Source organism: Sinohyriopsis cumingii, chromosome 13 (genome assembly GCF_028554795.1).
Source record: "Sinohyriopsis cumingii isolate HCF-2022 chromosome 13, ASM2855479v2, whole genome shotgun sequence".
Taxonomy (NCBI): Eukaryota; Metazoa; Mollusca; class Bivalvia; order Unionida; family Unionidae; genus Sinohyriopsis; species Sinohyriopsis cumingii.
The window spans coordinates 47,963,068-47,988,240 of NC_142973.1; the positions used below are offsets into that span (position 1 = coordinate 47,963,068).

The window sequence follows — 25,173 nt, forward strand, 5'->3', positions numbered from 1 at the left end:
TTTTATACAAAGGAAACAATTTACAATGAGTTGAGACAAGCTGACAACAATTTAAAGTTTGTGTCATTGATTATTAGAGTCCATAATTTAATTACTTGTACAATTCTTATTGTGAACAGTTTGTGTTCTCTCGCTTAAGTGTCATATCATGCAGTTAAGTGTATGTATATATATGTATGCAGACAGCATATTATTACATGCAACCATTATATGTCCAGTACTATAGTAAAGACTCTTTTGTCTGTTGTCCTTTTGTTATTGCAACTCCTCCTAATCTACGTAGAGGATTGCCTTAAAACTTTACATAAGCATTCATGCCATGGTCAGGTTCTGGCATGTGCAACCAATAGCTCATGACCTGGTTAAATTACTTGCTTATTTACATCACATGGTGTGACTTTAAAAATAGCTTATGTGGCCCTTGCCCTGAAAGAAGTTGCACATACCTGGTCTAGTTGACCCTAGATGAAAATGGTGCTTGTTGGATGACCAATATGGCTGCCATCTTGAAAATCTTGTTATTGCTATTCTTCCTGAATGGATGGTCATACCAACATGGGATTCTCGCTACAAGACTTATGTCCTTTTGGACCTAAATAAAAATGGTGCCTATCTGATATCCATTATGGCCACCTAGACAACCATCTTGAATTTTTTTTATTGCTACTCCAGAATGGATGGTAGTATCAACATGGTTTTCTTTAAAAACGTCTTAGGACATCTAGCTGGTCCTAAATAAAATGCTGCCGATCTGAAATCCAATATGGCCACCATGGCAGTCATCTTAAATATCTTATAAATCTGATCAGAAGGTTTTACTGACATGGGTTTTCATCAAAAGACTTGTTATGATCTCCAATTGGTCTTAAAATGAAAATGGTGACAATGCGACAACCAATGGCTATGTAAATACATGTACATCTCATCAAAAAGTAATTTAGCCCTATCAAAACAAACAAAATCAGTGACATAACCTTCACATTTGCATGACTTAAGTATTTTTGGCCATTCATCTGTTTCATCCTCAGTATATTAGATCCTCTTTTAAAATGCAACCTGCACCAAAAATTCAGGACCCACAAAATGGCCATGTTATCTGTATTTGTGCCATAACAAAGTGTGTTATGGTTAGATTCCCATGTAAAGTGTATATGTAGAATATAATGAATTTTCAATCTTTTTATGCTGTACATTTGAGCTTTGATGATTCATACATCAATCACTTCAGTACTCGGCATCACATGAAGGACTAAGATTTTGTTTCTTTGTTAAGCCTTTTATTGCCTGCTGCTGTAATATTGTACAACAGTAGAAAGCAGGAACAAAAAATTTCTGCCTAAAGTTTTTGAGTTTTCTTTGTTTTCACTCATATTAATTTCTTGAGTCATAACAATCTCTGAACAAAACAACTGTCTGGCTCAAACCTGAAATGTTTTGTGCCTAGATGGGTATTGAACCTGCAACCATGGATCACGAGTCCAGTTTTCAGCAGAGTTACCATAGCTCCCCTATATTCACTATGGAAACCTTGATATTTGTATCACTTTCTTAATATAATCAATCTTGCTTATGCTACAAAGTATAAAGCAAGGATTTATGTGTAATCTCATTGTAGGAGATCTGCTCATGTTAGTGGAAATTACTCCACCATATATAGGTGCCTAACTATTACATAGAACCTCAACTGACATGACAGTCGACTTGGGTTTGTTTTCAGTTGCACACTCAATATGTTACTATTAATAGGATATAGTAGCGGCAATGCTGTTAAATCACATACATGAATGTTGTTTACTTCAGCTTGCATGTTGGCTTCAAAATATTTAGTCACAATGTTTTCCGTACTTAGTTGTGGGCTTCACTTGTACGCCGTAGGGGATAGAGTGTACTGCTTTTGAGAAGTAGTCTTAATGCACAAATGAAATGGCATTTGTTTATTTAAACATTTGCTGCATCATGCCAAAAGGGAGATAACTCAATTCTGTTTGATTCATCTCAGTATCTACTCCAAAAACTTCAAAATGTTCAAAACACAGCTGCTCGGATCATACTTAGAGTACCACGATCAGAGCACACCTCCCCGCTGCTCTGTACCCTACACTGGCTATCCATTCAATCCAGAATCAAACACAAAATTTGTTCTCTGTGCTACGTTTCACTGTCGGACTCTAGTCCAACATACCTATCTGATCTCACCCATGTGTACACACCAGCAAGATACTTACACTCCTCTTCTGACAATCGTGTAATCATTATTCCCACTATGAAAACAAAGTCATATGGACAGCGTTCTTTTGCATACCAGGGCCCAGCAACATGGAATGAATTGCCCACTGAAAATAGACACAAAGAGACAGTGATCACATTCAAGAGTGCTCTCAAAACTCACTTATTTCGACTGCAAGAACAAACTTAAAGACCTAATAATGTTTCCTACCTGAAATATTCTCAGCATTTTTTTTTTATATTTTTTAATATTTTTCTAATTTCATGGTGTTTGTTTTTGTAATAATATTATTATATGTTTTTTATCATATAGGTGTTGTCTAATGTTGTAAAGTGCTTCGAGCTTCTAAAGATTAGGCGCTATACAAAGTCCTCATCATTATTATTATTATTTTAAACTTGCGCCAGTGTGACAATATTTGTGTGATAGGCCTGGTATAGCTGGTACAGATGCCTAGCATATTGACTTTGTGCCGATGGTGAGTTTGGGTGCCTATTGCCTTTTAGAGAATACAGTAGTGGACCATCTTAGGATACAGTATGGGTGAATGATCCACCTGTGGCACATATAAATACATATTACAATACAAAACCTATGACATGATGCACTATCAATACTCGTATCAGCTTGAAGGTCTTGCCATTTTTAGAAGGAATATCAGTGGTGGGGTGGTGCTATTTTATGATGCAGTAGATTGGTCATGTTTCCAGTATTCAGGTTACAGACAGACCTATACTTGCCATTCTTGTAATGTACAGTAGAACAAAAAAATCTTCTGAACTGACTGTTGGCTAGTCGTCAGTGGTTCTAATTCAACATTTTTACCCATTTTTAGGTAAGTATTGTTTTGTATTTATTCTTCATCTCTTGTATTGATATGTGTATCAATGTAGCAAAATAATTTATTTTGATTCCTCAGTATAATGAAGAACCCTTAGAATATAGTAATGGTTGATTAGAAGTGAAAATTGATGCCCAGCTTGAATGAAATGATAATACAAGTCTTTAAGCTGGTGAAAACTGTAAATTATACTGATATTTTTTAGTTACTTTTGTAATGAGATCAGTGGTGTGATTTATGTCCATAATTAGCCATAATGAAGGGCACTGAAATAAAGGAGAGCTGTATGCACTTAAAAGTGTGAAAGAGTTGCAGGAATAATTTGTCTTCACTGTACTCACCAAGAATAGATGCATTCCATTTTTTATTCCTGTAACTTGTAATTTCATTATTTCTGAATTATAACTTTTGTTAATCGCAAAAGTAGTGAAAAAATTATCTATGAATTATTACATTTTTGAGTAGTTGTAGCTTAGTATTGAAGAAATAATATACAGTATTGGCCTTCAGAGGTTTCATTATGAAATCAACTGCAGTTCTGTATCTTTTAGGATATATCTGGTAGTCAGAGTGTGCCTCCTGGCAAGCACAATGATATAGGAAGGCTGTTATTCTATCACCACAGCTGCTGCTGTTGGTGATAGTGTTGAGGATAGTACCTGACTGGCCTTATATAGTAAACAGGCAAGCTTTGTGTATGCTTCCAATTTTCTACTCTAATAAAATGTATTGTGCCATTTGTTTCTAATCACTAGCCAAAGAAGAGGGTCATGATGGTTATTGGATGGTGTAGTGTAATGCCATTGCCTGTTTTTTTAACACATGTCTGCTCATGTACAAAGTGTTAATATTGTCTTCAGATCTTGCATATTACACTGGTGCAAAACTGTAGTTCATTACTTATGCTAATTAAAGAGATTGTGTAAAGCTTCATCAATACACATGCATAACATACAGTAATGTACATATTGTTTGAAGGTGCTAAAGCAACATGAAGGATATATTTCAAGCTTGAGTACACAAAGGGTAGTTCATCCACGTTATAAAAACAAAATCTCATCATAGGTAAAATATTGAATAAGTTAATACCTCATCCACATGACACAGAACTTAATCTTGAAAAGGTCTGGTTTGATTTATCAGCTATGTATGGTAACAATTAACTGTTTCAGGTTAATAAATGAATCGGGTCCAAAGTTAGTTCAGGCTACTAGAAAGTTTACCTCATCCATATAAATTACAGAATGGATAAATTCTTTTATTACAAAGCATGGTGAGGTATGCAAAGGGAAGATGTCTGCATTTGGCAATAAACTTAATGGATAAAATAGTCACATACTACATCAGTTAAGGATATATATTTGAAACTGGACAATAGAAGGAAATTACTGATATATGGAGATTTTGTTTATCTTGTTTACAGCTTCTCTCACAATTACTTAATGAATCTGTTTATTAAAAATTGTTACAGAACAAGTTCACAGTTGTATTAGGGCAAAAGCTCAGTGTATCACACTGCAGTGAAGTTGCATTATGGTGGCTGTGGTCTCAAATCAGATTGTTGTTACTTTTTATGGGTATATTCCAGTGATGTTAATGCCAATTTTTATAAATTGTCATGATCATCTTTACAGGTTTTATTTGAAAAATCAGTTTTCTAACATTTACATGATTGGTCCAAAGATAGAAACAAAGTTTCTGGCTATGCTTTTTTTTTTTTTTTTTTTTTTAAAGCCTATAGTTTTAGATTTGAAAAAAAAAATCACATAGGCCAAGAAACATCATTATGGTTTTCTGTTTTAACAAGGAATGTATAGGCTTCATTTTGACACTCACTGCGAACTCAGTTTTGGAGCCATTACATGGCAATAATTTTAAGTTGGAAATGATGGTTTATTTGTTCTTATGTTGGTTGTTTTAAGTGCATATATTCCTATTTTTAATTGCATATGACTTCTTAATTATTGCATATATCAAATTCTGATTGATAGCACATTCTGGGAATTTTTCTTGGGTGATTCGCAATAGGGCATGTGTCCATCATTTTGGACTTCTGCATGGCTTTGAAATGTTTTACATTAAGACATGTACAGTTACTTTAGGATTTTGGTCCATTTTCAACACTGAAGGATGTTTTGGAAAAACCCAACAGAACAACAACCTATATTTGACCAATGTAAAAATTTCAGATAATTTCATCCCAAGATTTCCTATTAAAAGTAGAATCAAAACAGTACCAGTACAAATTGCATTGTTAATGACTTTAAGACTAATCATGAAGGCACAATTTTGATATATAGAATTAAGCATCAAATCAGATACACGACTTTGTCCCTGTTAAACATGATATAAAGGATGGATGTACATGTATTAGGGTATTGCTTATGTCATGCAGTTGGACATGAACTTTTGAAATATGGGTTTAATTTAATTTTTGTTTGAGAGGTTACATATTTCACATGCAATTTTTTGTTCAATATGAGTTGGCTTTGGATAAATCCACTATTCTTCTGTACGCCTAGTCTAATTTATTTTCTCAAAAATATGCAGTGGAGATTCTGCAGAGCTTAATTTTGATTCTAAAGAATTTAATCCCACACCACTTTAGAAGTGAGTTTATATCGGATTTCTTATGTCCATTTATACTTTCATCCTTAACACAAGCTTGTGAATCTAATTAGATCAGCAGCATTTAATGAATTGCCATGAAACTTATTAAATATCATGGCCAGTTGTTTTTTTTTATAAGAAGTTATTGCTACTTTTGACTTGATATTTGATGATATTTGATGTTGTATTCAACAGAATCTTGTATATACAAAAACTCTTGCATATTTTTAGCAGATTTGCTTTCAAAACTTAGTACATGTACATATTATGATGATGATCATCATCATCATCATCTGTGCATATTGACGAGTCATTGAACTTGCACAGATTTTGGAGGAGTTACTGCATTTATTTGTTGTTGAAGTACGAGCTAGATGCATGCAGTATGGGACTGAATCTTTCGAACTTTGCTAGTCTTGCAGTTTATGATGGTTTTCAGTGAATTTTGCAGTATATCATGGTCATTACATAAAGATGTACATATTGATGAATCATTGTACTATCGACTTACTGCCCTTTCTTACTTGCAGCAGGAGGCAACTAGTCTCACAGATGAAGTCTAGACTGATCTCGATAATGGGGTTTAAAAGTGGGATGCTGATGAGGCAGGAGTAATTTTTCATGAGTAAATTGTTCAACATACATCTAGTTACACCTTAGCAACCAGATTTACAAGTGATTATTACACAGCACTGCCTAGACTAAATGTACAGATTACATATGTTAATAATAATAATAATAATAATAATAATAATAATAATAATAATAATAAAGACTTTATTTGGAGAAGGTAACTCAATTAGTTACAGAACTAATCTACCTTGATGCCTTCTATCTGTTATGTACAATATATACGGTATATACAACATGATGTGAAGAATCTGGCTTGACACTTGATAATTATGTGATTTTAAAAATCAAAGTAGAATCTGTGAACACATAAACATATATAAAATATAAAATATCAACCTGCATTGAAAAAGTCTTGTTATATGATGGCTTCCAAGATCTTTTTCCTATAAAGTAATAAACCCAAAACTTTATCAGTATGGAACACACACCCTCCCCAGTTTCTTAGATTTTGTATGTTTTACTTACTATATTTACTACTAGGAAGTTTTTTGAAAAGCTTTACAGCAAATGTAGTATTTTTAGCTCTGCTGGCCATAGACCAGAAAAGCCTTATGGTATGGTCTCTTGCCAGTAGTCCATCATCTGTTTGTCCATTAGCACAAGTTTGTTGTTACTAAGGAAAGTTCAGTCTTCTATTGGCTTAAAGCCATAATGGTATTTATTGCTTAGTGAAGTTACTGATAAGACAGCCTGCTGTGTATATAATTGGTTCAGTGATCTAGTTTTGCATACTTGTTGTGACTATTAAAAGCAAGGCTTAATATAAATCTCCCTCCCCAATGTACCATGGAAATCTTCAGGACTATAGATGTACAAGTAAATTATTAATTGATAAGTTGTATTAGGCTTCTTTGAAAAATCTTGTTAATATGCAAAAAATCTTTGGTTGTTATGATGAGGGACATTAGAACCCCTATGAACCTTAAAGTTCACCTAGTACAAAATGCAGCACAACAAATATCACTGAAGTCATCTGTGAATAGTTGTGCTAGAATTTATTTTAGAAATTAATGAGTGTTAGGAATATTTAATGAGCATCCAATTTATTTTTGGACTGTGACCACCATTTTCAAATTATTGTTAAATTATTTTGTAAGAACTGTTCCCCAGCTTCATTTGTACATCAAAGACTCCAAAATTTTAATCGGATTCCCAAATTCTGACATCAAGGGAATTTTTTTTTACTCTTATACTTGCACCTCCAGGGGAAATGCTGGTTTTGAAATTGTCATATGAAGGAGCAAGCAGAAACGTACCACATTTGGTTTCAGTCCATTAAGTGAAAACTGATTTCATGACATGACCTGGTGAATAAACATGGTTAACACTGTATGCTCCAATCCAGAAATATTTTACATTAAGAAGATGCAGGTCAGGTTTGATATAGGGTTATGTCACTTCTTTCATGTTGATCTTTACAATTCCATTTCTGCTCAGGAACTTTGAAGGACTTGGGGATTGAACCAAAATTTGGTCGAGGCTTTACATTAAGAATTCCTAGGTCAGGTTTGATCTTCCATTTCTGATAGAATTTTAAATAGTTATGACCACTGTTTGAATCTGACCTTTGTCCTTCAGTGGCCTCGTCTTAGTGGGGGCATATGTGTTGCATGGACACATTTCTAGTTTTTACTTTAGTTGAAGCTGGATGCTGTTCATGTCAGAATTGTGTTACTCAACTATTCTTGAAGCGATTGATGGTGTTCTGCGATAATTGGTAAATATATCATGGTCATATGAAATTTGCATGCTGACCATTCATTTCATGCTTTGGATCCATTGCTTAGGTTGTGGGACAAGATAAAAAGACTAAGAGATCATAATGGAAAAGAAAATAGAGGGAAAATTTGCACTAATATTAGATAGCATTAATTAAGACAAGTTTTAATTTTTTGCAGTTGGTAGCTATCTTAGTGACGAAAAGAAAATGATGGGAAATAACTCATTTAATCATAGCAGCCTTTCTGAAGTTAAAACACCGATTTGTTGCCATTTATGAGGCAGACATTTTTCAGGGTTTAAAAATTGATGAAGGCATGTAATAATTGCTTTTAGTTTCTGGATGTAGATCTTATTTCCAGAAGTATAGTTCCTCAGAAGTCTTCTTAGAAAACCTACTGGTATGTTTACTTATATATATTGTACAGGTAATGAGGGGAAAAAGTCAAACAGAATGGAAAAACCAAACATTATGCGATGTTACAAGGGTTGCACACCATTGTACCTGCTGAGACATGCATTTGTTAAGCTTGACAAAAAAGTACATTGATATGGACCATTAGGCAACAAACTGCTTTTTCATCAGAATGATGAAATGTCATTACTGTCTTGAAAGTTCTGCAGTTTAGGTTATGGGTTTACATACATGTATGAGTTTCTTAGCTTCATACAGTGTTTACAAATTAGTATACACTGTATCACTTTTGTTGTCAGTTGGTCTAGTACTTGAAAACCATTAACAGCTACATTACTGTGTTGGCTGTGGAACTAAGAATTGAACTAGAAACACTATTCCATGACCTCTGCATGATGCTTCAGCAACATAAAGTCGGTCAGAGATAGTAGTAGCTGTTTGACTGACAGTTTTCATAAATATTAAACCATATAAAGAATTGATAATGTATGTTAATACAGGTTATATTTCAACTTCTCAATTATATTTTAATCATAATATTTTTATGTATCTGGGATTCACCAATTTTTGGGTTGTAACCTACTTGGTGACTCTCAACAATGGGCTTGTCAAATATAAGTCACGAGGTTCCTTTGAGAGGTATTTTACCTGGATTATTTTGTTCAAAGCATGATCAATGTACCAAAAATGTAGTGCCTACAAACAGTGTTTATGATCTTGGTTTATATGATAAATTATTGGACACTGATACTTACTAATTGGCAAAGAATTAAATAGTGGAAAAAAGTGTTTTCAATATCTAAAGTTGGCTTGTTAAATATTTTGAAGCACGTTGCCAATTTCAAGGTGACTAGATGCTAATAGTTAAGTAAATGGATAAAATAAAACAAATTCAGTTGTGAGTATGGGATATTATATTTGGAGCAAGCTCAGATTTCCCAATGGCAGTGAACTTCACAGTCAGTTTGCCTTGGACAAGCTAACTTTTATACAGTTTGTAAATTCCTGGTTTATCAATGAATATATTGTTTATGCATGACTGATACATACTACATGCTTTCAGTTTCCTGCTGTGTAATCTAAGTTCTTCCAGTCTTTGTTCAAAGTTGCACACATAAGTATGACCATCTTTGCTAGCCATGGTTTTGATATGCTAACTCTGTCTACACCCTGGTTGATCGATAAAATATTTCTGTGCTTTGGGTCTCTGAATTTCATTGGATGCAGTGCTAAGCCACCAAATTCAATCAAAATCAAGTTGTTCAGATTTGAACACTGTCACTACATGATTGAGACAAGGGGAGCACAGAACTAGAATGGACTCATAAATAAGTAGTTTTCCACTGTCAGTCCGTGTTTGCACAAAAAATACATCATTTCCCTCAAATACACCTGTTATGGTTTCTCTCTGGTAAATAGTCATACGTTCGATGTTAAACTTACAAAGTATCCATTTGCAGTCAATTGCCTCCACCATATTTGTCCTATTTACAATTCATTAATGTTACATGCTAAAGGAGGCAAATCATGAAATGTATCAGATGTCACTAGGACAAAGCATTTGAAATAGCTAATCGATCTGCCTAGGTTTACATAGGGCTAACATATCGGAACCTTAGCTAGCAAAGATGGAGCATGACAGATGACAATCTTTGTTCCCTTTAACATAAGTAATAATAAATAAACTCCTCAAAGAATTTTTTTTTTCTCAAGCCTTTATCTTCACTTAGGAGCTATCCATTGATGAACCCATTATATCAAAAGTGCATGGAGACCCAGAAGTGGAAATCTCTTCCAAACTGAGCATATCAAACTCAAACCCCATCCCCTCCCACACCAAAATGACCACATAACAGTTGATGATGACCTTTTGAATTTTTATGACAATGAAGCGAACAAAACAAAAATCCCAACCCAATAAAGAAAGCACACTCTTCCAAAGTCCTCCAGGAATTTAATTGAAGAAAAACAGGTGAATCTTTCAGAAATTAAAATCAGACTAACTGTTACAAGGCATGTAAAATTTATGAGGTTTTACAGTTTATCTTTTTGTTGAGCCCCACACCCTCACCCCATTCTTTATAACTCCTCCTCCTCCCAGTCTCAGATTTGCATGAAAGATAGATATGAATTTGAGGCAAGCTTTCATGATTGGGAATTTAGGAAGGGAGTGGATGGCCAAAATAAAATCATTATTTCCAAGAATCAAGTTTTATAGACTTCAGAACTTACCCTCCAACTGTCTGATTTACTATGACAGTAACCAATTTATTGTTTAGCTCACTAATCATTTCTCATGTAACCCTACCTGTGTCAATATGATGATAGCCATGGCAGCCATTGTCAGTGAAGTATTTATATATTATATAACTGAAGTCAGAGCTCCAGCATGGTGTTGCTTTGACTTCATTTGCTGCTACTGAGCAATTGATACCATTTGTTTGATTGGTTGATTATGGTGTGATATTAAGTGCAGTCTTCAGTGGCACTGGTAAAAAAAAACAAAAGTACTCAAAAAAGTGAAGCCATGCTTGCTCACTTTCACGATACTAATGAATCTAGCGAGAATGGAAAGGTTTGTTCATATGCATTATACAAGTTAGTGTACATACAGATGGTCAGAGCTAAGGGATAAGTAAACATCTATTTCTGAAGCAGTACAAGAAAATTACCATTTACTTTAACTAATAATGCCTTATTGTATTTTAACCTTTTCTGTTCCAAATTACTTGAAAAAAATTCAGGGGCCATGTATATACAGAAATATATTGGATATCGCATTTCAGAGAACAATCCAAAGTGTATAAGGTACACACAGTACCTCTCAATGATGCTGTTGGACTTGTTCACTGCCTGTAGTTTTCATCATTCAACATTCTTTCCAATCTCCTTTCAAAACATTTTGGTTATGCAATCAGAGTGCAGAAGATTGTGGGAAGCCATTTGGCAATAGGCCAGGTGTATTCCATAGATCATTGTCTGACTCCAGGGATGGAGAATGTCAAAAAGATTGGAATACAGGGCTAAAACAGAAAGAGAGGGCCAATATAGGAAACAAGTCGTAAATTTTCAAATCTGAGGCCAAGATCAGACCTAAAACTTGAAATGTAATTATTTTATAAGGACATTAAGAGTGCTATATGAAATTTTCATTTGGACCAGAATATGTTGTGCTGCACCAATTCAAATGATTTCAGAACAACTTACACAAACACAGCAAATTTAGCGGGTGGTTGGGCATAAGTCTTAACTTGACCACTTTATGTAGGTTGTAGGTTAGTACTTATATGTCCACCAAATGCATAATGTATTATATTATCATGTATGTTCATCCATCTGCCTGTTTGCAACCATCTGATGTTACTAATGTTTGTGGATGACTTGCTCTTTGGGTAAGGAAAATACCTATTGATTTTGGGTTCAAAAGGTCACAGTATGAAAGAAGCATGGTTTCCAGACAATAATATTAGTTCTAAATCATCTGCCCAGACCACATTTAATGGATGGCTTACATATGTGGGAAAGGAAAAATCATATTGATTTTGTGGTTAAATGTCAAGGTCACTGACTGGAAGAAGAAAAGAAAAAAACCACCTGCAAATGGCATTTCTTTTGTAAAATGTCTGAAATAGTTGTTGTTTTAATGTTATCACAATCTAATGACTTATTTTATGGTATTTCATATATTCATTGTTTTAGTCACAACATTATTTTACATTTATATTTGGCATTTTTGGCCATTAATAATAAAAGAAAGAGAAAATAATATGAAATATGTTTTGATTATGAACAGCTTCCACGTTTTATTGCCTTTATTAATCCAAGTATGCAGACTGATTTCTGTTCATTAAACATAATTTAAAAGAAGCAAAAAGCAATCCTGACAAATTCTAGATTTTCTGAATGCCAGGTAGCATTTAATTTCATTCATAGGTAACAGTATTAGAAATTACACTCATTACAGTGTTAGAAATTACACTCATTAAGATGTTTACTGTTTCATTCACTACATGTTTATATAGCTTCTACTGTACATAAACTAGAAAGATGATTGAATAATATCTACCTTTGTTTTCTGTTTGCTAATTGTGGTCAGTTCAGATATAAGGCAAATTATATTTAAAAGATGCAAATTATTTCATTAGTTATTCAGAGAATGTACATGTCAGTATCATTAAATACTGTTGAGCAATACTAACAAGATCTTTTCTCAAAAAACCAGAAACACATATTTTATAAGACACTGGCAGCTTCACTACCTGTGTGAATTTGCTTCCACCTGTTTACATTTGTCATTTACCAAGGTAAAGCATCTATCAGGTCCACTTGGACCTCATGTTGTTTCACATGTTTAAAAGATCATTTCACCTAAATGATCGCTGTTTTGCAGTGTCAGCCATCGACAAAGTAGCACTATCCCTATAGAGTAATCTGTTTAATCATTTTGGGTAGTCAGTATAATTATGGCAATTTCATCAAAATGTTCTCCATTATGAATTTGTGATTGATTTGGATTTTTAATGTACCAGTAGTTTTAACAATTTTTCAGTCTTATCACTACAATGCCCGCAGTGTGGTAGTTTTAGTAATGTTTAGCATGGGGGCATCATGCCGCAGACACGCAGCATCATGTCCCACCCAGTCAAATTATCCTGACACCAGGCCGACCAGTCCTAACACTTACCTCTTAGTGCTGAACACCAAGCTAGGCAGCTGCTAGTACCATTTTTATAAGTCTTTGGTATGACTCAGCTGGTGTTTTAAACTGTGACCTCCCACATTCGATTGAGGCAGATGCTCTAAACACTTAGGCCACTGGAGTGGTTCTCCATTATGATAGTGTGTTTTTTAACTATAACTGCATGAAAAACATGGGCTTACTCTTTGCATAATTCTAGCTGTTCTGCGATTCCAACTCTTCTATAAACTTCTGTATAGTTACCATTGCTCAGAATATTTAGGTTCCAAGTTCTTAATCTTGCATACTGGTATATGTGTTGCACAATCTGAATTATATGAGGTATTTTCACAATGTTAGGAAAATACCAAGGATTCAGAACAGTAAGTCTTGATCACGATCACCTATGAACTGCGCCTTGATGTATCATCTCAAAAATGAAATTTGCAATGGATAAAAATAAATGGTTTGGTTTGGTGCTTTATGGCACAACAACACTGGTATGTTATCATGCTGAAGCAAGTGGAGTAAAGTGCCTTGCTGAAGGACACACCTCATTAGCCTACCTGGGCAGTTCTGATGGTAAGATTCAACCTGAACCATTGAGGTCTTTAGTCCAGCATGTTAAATACTGTGTCACTGAATTAATGGTGGGAATGTCTAGAATCTTAACATTGTCACCAATGCCGTTACCAACTTGTGAGATCAGGGTGTCAATCTCATGTGAATGAAACCTGCATTGTATGTACATGAATTCTGGTACAAATATAAAGAAAATTACATGGGAGAAATCAGTGGGGAGAGGTAGACAGTCACAGAGACAGACAGACATGATTCAGGATACAGAACAACATAAATCAAGATAATATAGACAAGGGATGGATAGTTGTTTTGATGGGTAAGAATAAGTTAAGCCATCATATCCAGTTTACATTTCACTGACCAGACGTTTGGTACAGGAAGTCATGTATAATTAGCTATGTTTATCTGAAAGTAAAAAAGTTTCTTAGAGTGAGTGATTTTACATTTTTTGTGTCTGGTAAATATCAGTAAGATGAAATAATTCAAAGGTTTCTTTAAAAAAAAATTCCCAAGCTTTATTGTTTTCATTAAAGAATCAATAATCATTTTTTATTACTTGCTTCAGATTCTCCAATTTTCGTGTACGGGTAAAAGGACCAACTTCACACATTCACAATGAGCACACTTGAAGAAAGACGAGAGGCCCGCCGTAGGAGGCGACAACAAGAAGAGTAAGTGTGGGATAATTAGATTATTAGACTCCATATGCCCATTAACACATCCTCTTCACTCACCAACGTTTTTCTTACAGCCATCATTAGTTCTTTTATATTAGATTGATATGATTGTAATAATTGTGAGTTCCATGGATGACCAGATGGCTTAAGTAATCACATTTACAGATCACTAATATCCCAACTCTGGGTTCCAGTCTTGTCTTTGCCAGCATGGTTATACAAGACAGCTTGCAAGTAGTGTCCCTTGGGATGGTGGTTCCTTCCAGGGTCTTCATCCACCAGATATTCTGCCTGCCATGTACTATAAAAAAATGGCATTAAACCCATAAAACCAAACCATAAATAATAGTGTGACCTTTTGTTTCCTAGGGTTGATCCATTTGTAGTCATTTTTTTAAACAAATCCTGCACAAAGACATTTAATTGCATTCTAACGGTGATGTTCGAGTGACTTACTTTGGACAGTGGATACTGAGTCTGTGTTATCAGTTTAGAAGCTTATATATGGAGCAAAATAATAAGGGAATACTCACTGTATGGGAACATGCTAATCAACAGATCATTTTGTATTTTGTGGGCAAATTGTTTTTTTTTAGAGGGACAAGAGACTGAAATGTAAACCACAGAATTGTCAGTTTTTTTTTTGTACCTATTTACAGCAGTATCTTATAAAATTTACATAAAAGTGGGCAGAACAGACATTACATCAGTAATATTTATGGTCTTTTGAAATATGATATGTGAATAAGTAATGGTGACAATAAAACTTTTGTAAGTTTCAGTTTTACATCTACTGAAAAATTAAATAATATGCATGAAAACATATGAATGAAAAAATAACAGGCATCAGAATGTAAAAGGTAATATGTAGTGCTTGCTTATCAAAATTTTCAAGCTATGGTGTTTGTTTAATCTATTTTGGCAGAAGCTTGACATCATAAACAATCATTTTTGCATGCATGGCCATAATACTTAGATTAAAGTCAGGTTAAAGTTGTTTATGTTACTCTCAGTGTTAATGTTTTTAACTTTTTAGCTAGATTAAAAAAGGATTATGATTAAATAGCTCTAAAAAATAAATGCACAGAAGTCACACGTTTTCAAGCCCCACCTTTATTTCTTTGCTAAATATCTCCTGTATTTAGAAAAATCCCCAATTTTTAGCTCTGCTGGTCATAGACCATTACTGCTTATGGGATGATGTTGTCTGTCAGTCCGTTAGCACAAGTTTGTTATCAGCAAGCAGAGCATCAGTCCCTTCAAGCGATTCTTGTTTCAGTTTTCAGTTATAGAATAGGACCCGACATCACACACACAATGAAATAAAGACAGTCTATAAGTATGAACAGTTATGTAAGGTATGGCACAGGTGGCTTCTTCAGAAATTATAAAATAGCAACAAAACATCTATGAATGACACCAAAGACATCCTTGGAGCTTACTTTCACTGCAGAGTGTTTGATTGACTGATATTTAAGTGATAGTTTTGAATCCTAAATCCATATTTAGTAAATGCCCCAAAGAAGTTGCATTTCTCACTGTTTATCTTTTTGTAAATATTTCCCTTGGTCTGCAAATATGCTCAATGAAATCTGGGTAATTTGCAATAATTTATTAAAGCATTCAACTCACTTAGTACCCCTGTGGGCTATAAAAGGACAGGATTTTTAAAAGATTCAAACATATGTATTACATACATACATACATACATACATACATACCGTGAGACCTTAAAATCGGAGTAGCTGTAACCTGGAATGCACATATTAATATCATCCCTTTTTTTCTCCCAGTTAATCGAAACCCATCTACTCTGAAAACCGAAACAAATATTGAACCAAACATATTAATTTTACATTAAGGAGAAACCCAATAAAACTGAAAATGCTTAAAACATGGAAATGTAATTTAGCCACTAAATTCCTGATGCACATTCTAGCAGATTTTTTATGGTCAGCAAATATTGAAGTAGGCTTGCTCATGAGAAAATGTCCCAAGGGCACATGAGGTGAAGTTAAAACAATACTTGACATGCACACCGACAGATTAGGGGTGACATTAGGCTTATCCAAATTATTTGCAGATAAATTAAGAAAGAGCCAGCTTTAAGGTAAATTTTTTAAAATAAAAAATTAAATACCTGGTTTTTTCTAATAATGGCCAAAGCTGGATTTGCTCAATGGACTTTTAAAGGAGACAAATCATTACATTCACATATTTAAGTAGCCATCACTGACATTTGTTTTAATGTGCATGTCAAGGTGTCAGAATGATCAGCAATGTGTCATAGGATTGAACTGTCCTCAGAGGATAAAATTAGATCAGAGAGTGATCTGGTACCAAAACTTGTTCGGTCATAATTACATTCTCTTTTAGGTTGCATAAGTATTTATTAAAAAGACATTTTTTTTCATCTGATCTGCCAAACCGTAAATAAACTTAAAGCCTAACAAAAATAAGTTAAATTTGGTTTCAAGTAGTTTAGGTTTTTCGGGGTTTCACAGCATGTATATAAACTTGAATTTCCATTGTTTTTGACATATGTATTAATCTTCCCTTCAAAAGTCCTTGGAGAAAGTGTGACATAAAGATCACTTTGGTATCCATGTGCATGTCTTTCTACACCCAGGATCAATCTCAGTGTTCAAGCATTTTTCTTAGTTACATGAAATGGTAGGCTGACAGATAGGAGTCTTTTCTTGACTTACATTTAATTCTTTTGCCATATTTGATGGAGTGGACATTATCCATGTCCATCTGTCCTGTCCTGTCCCATCAAGTCTTTAAGGTCATCACAAATTAAGGTTTTATTTTGATCTTTTGTTGACAGAATATGACTAAGTTTGACATTGAACTTCGCCTTTGCAGAGATGAATTGAAATATCTTCAGTTCTGCTGTATTTATTTTAGGGGAAGGGATAGGACAAAGTTGTGGAAACCTCAAGACAGATTTTTAATATGCCACACAATGTATAATGCTATGATGTCCATTTTTCACTCCATTTTGGCTTCAGAACAGTGATATTTGTTACAAATCATTGACCTTGACCAAAGTTTGTGGATGGCTTGAGTCTATTGATTTTAGGGTCAGGTGGTAAAAGTCATCAAACAACCAAGCTTGAAGGCTTCTGAATTCACAGTTTGAATAGGAAAGAAAGAAATATTTGTAAAAAAATTAAGTGGCAGGTAGTAGGACAAGTACATGTAGATAGGTAATGTATACAGGGCAGGAAAATTGTAATTGTTGAGCAGAGGTTGGATTCTGATCAGATTTAGTAATACTTTTTTTTGCTGCCAAGAGGATGAGAGAGTGACATATTTTTCACAGTTTAGTGACCATAGGTACATGGTCAGACTTGGTTGCCTACCCATGCTAAACAGGTTAGTAGTATTGCAAGTTACCTCCCTTACATATCTATTGAACATGTACTGGTATATCTGATTGAAGTAAATTCTACATGCCTAATGACTTGTAATTAAAGTTGTTGCCAAAATTCCCTGTGAATTTAATTGCACAAACAATCATGTTCTATAAAACTTTTTTAAATAATTGTTTATTGCAACATAAATTTGCATTTAAAATTTCTTATTGCAACATAGATAGTCATCACATGGACTAATACATATGTATGGAAGTATAGAAGCCTTACTGGTGTGTAAAGAAATTTAGGTGTAAAATTTTTATTTTCATCTGGCCTGCAATTTACAGCCTTTGGAACCAAATGAAATTGCTGTAACACAAACCCAGCATTCCCCACTGACTTTGATATGAAACAGCGATTTACTGTTGCACCTGTTTGTCACTTTGCATATTTGGACAATCACGTTTTCTTGTATGGATTTCAGGTACATTTGACTGAAATATTTTCTGAAATAATGTACTCCATGCCTTGACAGGGAGCATGAAGAACACTTTGCTTTCCACACATTGGGCTAAGCTCTAGACCACATGCATTGACCAAACTTTGTGGACATGGCCATCCATAAGATTGTTTTCATGGGGAGGGGGGTATCTTGCACTTGAGGTAAAAATACAAATATTCATTTTGGGATTAAACATCTATGTTGCTGTAGAGTCAGTTTTATCTAACAAGTGCTTCAAACAGAACTGTTAAATTAAGGCATATAAAGTGCCATTTATGGTACTCTTGAAATCCTCAATTTGATGATTAAAGATGTGAAGGAATGATGGTAAATTGTTCTTAGAGGGACTTTGAGGACATTAAAAAAGATTTTCTATCAGAATTGTTATAATACTATGTGGGGATTAGTTGTTCCTTTTGTAGGTTTAGGGATAACATTTCTCCAATTACTGTAAGGGGGAAAAAAAATCAGCAAAACTACCTGTTATCTCAGAGCAGATCAAATAATTTTTTTCCCCAATTTCAAATAGAAAGTCGATATAGAAGTATGTTAAACTTCATTATGTAGTGAAGATTAAGAGCAGATATGAACAGTATAGCCAATTGTAGTAGCGGCATGTGAAATAGATGTTATAGGAGACAGTAGGACCAGTTCCATTTCAGAGTCATATTCCATGAATATTCTGCATGATTGTAAAATTCACACTAATTTCTACAAACTTATTTTTTTTTTACCCATGCATTATTTCTTCCATATATCCCTCTAATATTTAGAAACTGTATTACAGATAGGTTTAATGTACACTTAAGTTTTCAGCTAAAGAACAGGGCTGGCAAAGTATTTAGGAAAATTACATTTTTCTGCAAAACCACAAAAATTGTGATGTCTATAAAAATAAATGACTTTGTACTGTACCTGAATTAAATGGGAAGAAAACTTGTGCAGGATGAGTAAAACTTCGAAGTTGTTTTTTTGTGGGAGAAGTTTGTTTTGCATGAAATTGATAATGATGACATTATTGCATGTAATTTTTTGTAGATCCTTTTTTATTTTTTTGTACACAATTCATCATAGGTAAAAATGGTATTTACAGTGTTATAAAGTATAAAGTTTGCAAAATTGTAATAAGGTTAACAGAATTTGTTATACAGAAAATTGAAGGATGAAGTAAATTTAATGGTGTATTCAAATATTGGAGACCACCAGGGAGAAGACCTACAAATTGCTTGAAACAAAATTCTCTTTCTCTGATTTGTGGAAACAACAATAGTTCTATTCATCATAATAGTTGAAGAGAAAAAGTTTTCATGGTTGGAAAGAAAATCCCATCCCATCCCCCCCCCTTCTCCCCATGATGTGTTCAGTACATTACATGTTGAGGCTGTGAAAAATTACAAACACTGGACATGCAGCTTGGAGTTCCAATCTCCATTAATGGATATGGGCTCAGGTTGCACCTGGCATACCCAGGTGCAGTTTTCATATAATGCCTTTACTTTGAGTAGAAACCCAGGTCAAAATTTGCATTTAGATTTTTTTTGTAGACATTAATTGGCAAATTGCATTAGACCTACATTTTGAGACAAGATGGTTTTTTAGGGCATAATATATCCTGAGTTTTAAATTTGACTGGATAATTTTTGTTTAGTAGGTATTCAGGTTGATAAGTTCTATGAAAGCAGGGCCAGGTCATGCAGGCCAAAAAAGTATATGAGCTAGTAAATCTGGCATGATTAAGTGTAAACAAGTGAAGCAAAGTGTAAACATTTCAAGTTCAGCAATATACCCAAGTACAACTTGTAGGGCAGCTGCTATGTTAGTGAGTGGGTGTCTGAACTGATTCACATTGCATAGGGTTTTCTTTGACTTTGTACAGTAATTCTAAGATATTAAGAATACTACACCACAGAATTTTAGCATAATGATCATGACATATGTAGCTGTTCAAAGATTTAGGGTTGGTGGCCTCCAAGATACATCCAATCAGAACAGATATGACATCTGCCTCATGGCTATGTCTAATAGATATGCTGTTTACATTTGCTTTTACACAAGGGTGCTACCTGTAATAGGCAAGAGAGAGATGCTGTGGCTAAGGATTAGGTTTCCATAGTGTAGTACATGTGTAACTCTGCCATCAAGTTGAGAGGGATGAGGTGCCATATGGGGTAGAGAGAAGATAATAAATATTCTCAGAAAAACAAGCAAACAAACCAACAAACTAGAATTAAGTTTGAAATAAAATTGAAGAACAGTTTCCATTTCCACACACTGCTACTTCTGCTTCATTCTGTGTAGCTGGACATTGGTATACAGTTAAATGAGCAAATCCTGATTATAGACAAGTATGAGCGATCGAACTTGAACTGTGAAATTCAAGCACTGTTACCAGAGGTAATGGGAATAAGTTTTAGGAGAAGATTTAATGATAAATTTTATCTTAAATATCATGTAACTGATTTGAGACCAGGGGTGACAGTGGATGAGTGGAGGAAGATAATAGACTGGCCCCTCAGTTTCTGGCACAACAAATAAATGTGCGTATGTCATGTTCCAAAGAATCCTTATACTGTTAAAAATACATGCAAAAATTATCCTTTGATGAACCCTTGGCAACTGCACCAGGAAATATGCCTGTCATTATAGCTTTTATATTATGTGGCACTGGAAACTGTCCAGTGCTCCAATGCATAGTCAGAACTTCCTCTGGTAAGGAGGTGTCCTCTCCATTTTTTTCGGATTTTATATTAGCAGTTGAGGTAAGTTTTAGATGGCATATAATTGATTCAGAATTTTACTTTATTTACAAAATTCAGAGGTGAAGATTCTGTTTTTATTTTGCTCAAGCAATTATTTTTTTTAAAAATCTGAAATGTAAAACTAATGACAAGTTTTTAATGAACTAATTAAGATGCTTAGATTCTTTGATTGATATTTCTCCATAAATAACTCAGATTAATCAGTTTTATATCCTAAAGCAATCAAGGTCCAAATATTCTAATTCTCAGTACATAAAGTTATTTGTTTCACATCTTAGGTTCTAAAACATGAGTGAAAATTTCCATTACCCTTCAAGAGACATTGATCATTACTTGCAGTTATTACGGAATTTAATTGGGTCTGTTAACAGCTTGTTATATTAGCCTAATAAATGGGCATTTAGAGGTATACACAATTTGCGCAGTACATAATGCAGTGTTTAAAGCTCCTGTTGCACATTTGCTGTTGCACTATATGAACAGATTAGAAACAGATGTTACTGATGCAAACAGTAGATTATAAAGTATGCATCCACCTTCCTTTCTTTTATTAATGATACAAAGATAAATAGTTTTGGCATGGTATTGTAAAGATATGTTGAGAAACTGAACAGCGAAATGGCACTTTTTTCTTGCTGGTTTGCAGTTTTATTATAGTTTTTATGATTGCCTATTACACCTATCACTGTTTTAGTACATTTTTTAAATGTGGTTTTGTGATAGGTTTACATTTGTTTGTGATCTGTTAACAGTGAAAGCGATAGAGTTTGTTTAGAATAAGCACAACTTCTCAGAAGGAGCATCTTAATACAGCATATACTTACATCACTAATAAATACTGGCTGCCATGCATAGCCTATCGTGTGCTGAAAAATGGCGTTAAACCCCACAACAACAACAACAACAATCACTAATTAGATTCTTAAAAATTTGGAACATGGTATAAAGTTTGTGAGCTAGTTCACCATGTGTATTTACAAACAACAGAAGCCTGCTATGTGAAATAATCAAATGTTAGGGTATGTAAACCAGGTAAGCAATGTCATACCCACTTGAACCCCATGTTTAACAAAATAATCAGAATTAAAATTTCCTAAGTTAAACTTCTATTTAGATGGGACCTGATGGAGAAATTAGCATGTTTTGGATGTGAGAAAGAAATTAAATAAATAATGCCTATATACGAGTACCAAATGTCATTGGGCAGAATGTTGGCTTAATAAAACTTCTTTAAAATTTTTTCTTTAAAATTTCTCTTTAGAGAACACCCTATCCTGGCAACAAAATATGGTCTTTCATTAAAGGTAGTTACTCGCAAGGTTGTTACATTATACATTAAAAATATATGATCTTTCATGACAGGTGGTCTTCCAAAATAGTTGTCTTTCAAGTTCAGTTTTAATAGTTAGTATTTAAAGAATGATAACCTAAAGGTTGCTCAAAATTTTTCAAGAGCAGCGTTTAAGGGGTGACTCTTTCAGTACTGTCTGTTGTTTTACATTTACATAACTCCAGGCATATTAGGTTGATTTAATTCTGCTCTTGGAAATTAAATCTACTGATGGTTAGAATCCATGTGATAGACATCATGAAAAAATAGTTGTAAAACATTATCATTAATGTTCACAATACATACATACTATGCTTGATAAAAGCAAATTCCTCTTTCTCAGATATACATTCCAGAATGTTAAATACATCCTGAATTATTATAAAATAAAACGAAATCCGGCCCATAATACAATGTTTTATTTATGATATGCACATTTGGAATGCCTTTTTCTTTAATACAAATGAAATAAAAATTCTTCATTTACTTCTACACTTATTTCTAAACTTATTCCAAATAGTAATATTTTCACATGATTTTATTTAGATCAAGATAAAAGAGCCTCTCTCCTAGCAAATGATCTGTATGTGTGATAAATTATACAGCATCATTACATCACTGCTAGCCATAAGCAAGAAATTTTTCAATGCTTGGTTCTACATAATATACAAATTAAATACATGTAACATATGGCACAGTAATACTCATAAGATTATATTATGCCCAGCCAAATGAAGAGCCTTGCCCAAGGACACAATGAAGCAGCTGATCAGGATGATCCAAAGGTGGCGATCAAATTCACACTCGTCTAGTCATGAGTATTGTGCAATGACCACTGAGCCACCATGGCTCATCTATGACAGGACCTATATAATTTTTAGCTGAACTGATTATAGTCCACAAGAGTGATTGATATGGTTTGTTGTTGTGTATCCGTTTGCACGAGATTGTTATTGCTATTCTAACTAAGGATTGCCAAACATTCATCCAATGGTCTAGTTGGTTCCAAATGTAAATGGTGCCTCAGATGGCTAATTTGGTTGCTATCGTGAAGAGCTTTTTAAATATTGTTGTTGCTACTCCATCCGAAAGTCATATTGACATAGGGTATTCACTACAAGACTCTCTTTGATATCTATCTGGTCCTACACAAGAATGGTACCATTATAGACATTTGAGCTACTGGTAGCCATCTCAGTGGTCATCTTTAAAAATGTTTGTTATTGCAACTTGTGATGATGTCTAGTTGATATTACTTGAAAATGGTACCATTTGGAAAACCATTATGGCAGCCAGAGTGGTCATCTTGACTTTGGATATCCTATTTGGCTACCAGAGTGGTCATCTTGACTTTCGGTATCCAGCATTGCTGAAAGTGTGGTCATTTTGACAGTTTTGTTAATGGCATTTTTCCAAGATGGATGGTCATATCAGCATAGGGTTTTCATTAAAAGAGTTTTTTTGATGTCTTGTTGGTCCTAAATGAAAATGGTGCTGATATGACCTTAAAAATGGCAACAGTGCTGGCCATCTTGAAAGTCTTGTTATCACAATTCCTTCTAAGTCGCTGTTCATAGTGACATTGGGTTTTCATCAAAAGATTTCTAAAGACGTCTGGTTAGTACTAAATGAAATTGCTGACCATTTGTCATTCAAGAATACCATCTTAGCAGCAGTCTTTTTAGATATTGCTACTCCTTCTAAATGGAAACACATTCACGTGGTGTCTTCACCAGAAGACTTTTTTTTATTATGTCTGATTGGTCATAAACTAAATTGTTCTGGATCTAACATACAATATGGCCACCATGGTAGCCATTTTGAAAACATTGCTGCTTTCTGAATGGACGACTATCTCAGCATAACTTTTGACCATAATACTTCTTATGATGTCAGGTTGGTCTTAATTGAAAATTGTGCTAATCTTGCATCCAGTGTGACTGCCTTGATGGCCATCTTTGAATCTCATTATCGCTACTCCTTCTGGTGTTCAGCAAAAAACTTTTAATGATGTTTGATTTTTTTATAAATGAACATTGTTTTGATCATTATCCAATTTCAGAATCTTGTTATAACTGAAGAATATCATAGATAATTTCAGTAATTAGAGCTGTAGCATTTAAAAGGAAGAAACTGTCCCATCTTGGATTACTGGAGATTCTTTTCACCCATTAGAGCATGAGTCCCTTTGAGGATTTCATGTCTAATTTTTAATTCCTTCATCCAGCTTGCAATAGTTTCAAATGCCAGAGACATTAAAAAAATTAATGATTAAGCAGTAGATTCAGAAATTAAAAAGAAACATTCAGTGTATGAAAGCAATTGTTTAATCCATGCTTGTGAAAATATCTGCAGTTGTGCAATAACCATTTATATGTCTACAACTGTTGCCCAAAACATTTTACAATGCAGAAAAATCCAAAAATGTCTGAAATTTCTGGTTTGTTTGAGCTAAATTTAAAATTCCCTGAAGGTTTATATTTTGCGTTAGCGGAATGTGTTTGTGCTTTTTAGTCATCCTAGGAATTTAGATCAGTGAGTATCTAGTTTATGCAACTTGATTCCTCACCATGTCATTACTGTTTTGTTTCCTTTATAGGCAGTTATAATGACAGCCCATTATCCAGGGCCAATTTTAATCTTATATTGCCTTGTCTTCCCCTGAGAGCAACTTGTTCAAAGGGCATGATGGATAAAAAAACCTTTCTAGGCTAAATAGACTTTTACACTGGACAGTTGATTCTTCTGAGCTGTTTATGCACTTGGTCTTTGTGTGGGTAAATTTCTTGAGCACTGTTTGAATACAAGTTACATGCAAGTACTTTAATCTCCCAATCC

The 25,173-nt window shown here is 34.1% G+C and overlaps 1 protein-coding gene across 17 annotated transcripts in view; it reads left to right on the plus strand.

The window, feature by feature from the left end:
* LOC149785499 (uncharacterized) overlaps positions 1-25,173 on the plus strand; it is a 207,307-nt gene that overhangs the window by 74,968 nt on the left and 107,166 nt on the right. For all 17 annotated transcript variants that reach the window (XM_089979287.1, XM_089979294.1, XM_089979300.1 and 14 more), the window contains one exon: positions 14,271-14,376. In XM_089979287.1, the coding sequence (XP_089835413.1) occupies positions 14,321-14,376 (56 nt within the window). In that variant the 5' untranslated portion in view covers positions 14,271-14,320. The remainder of the gene's footprint in view (positions 1-14,270; positions 14,377-25,173) is intronic.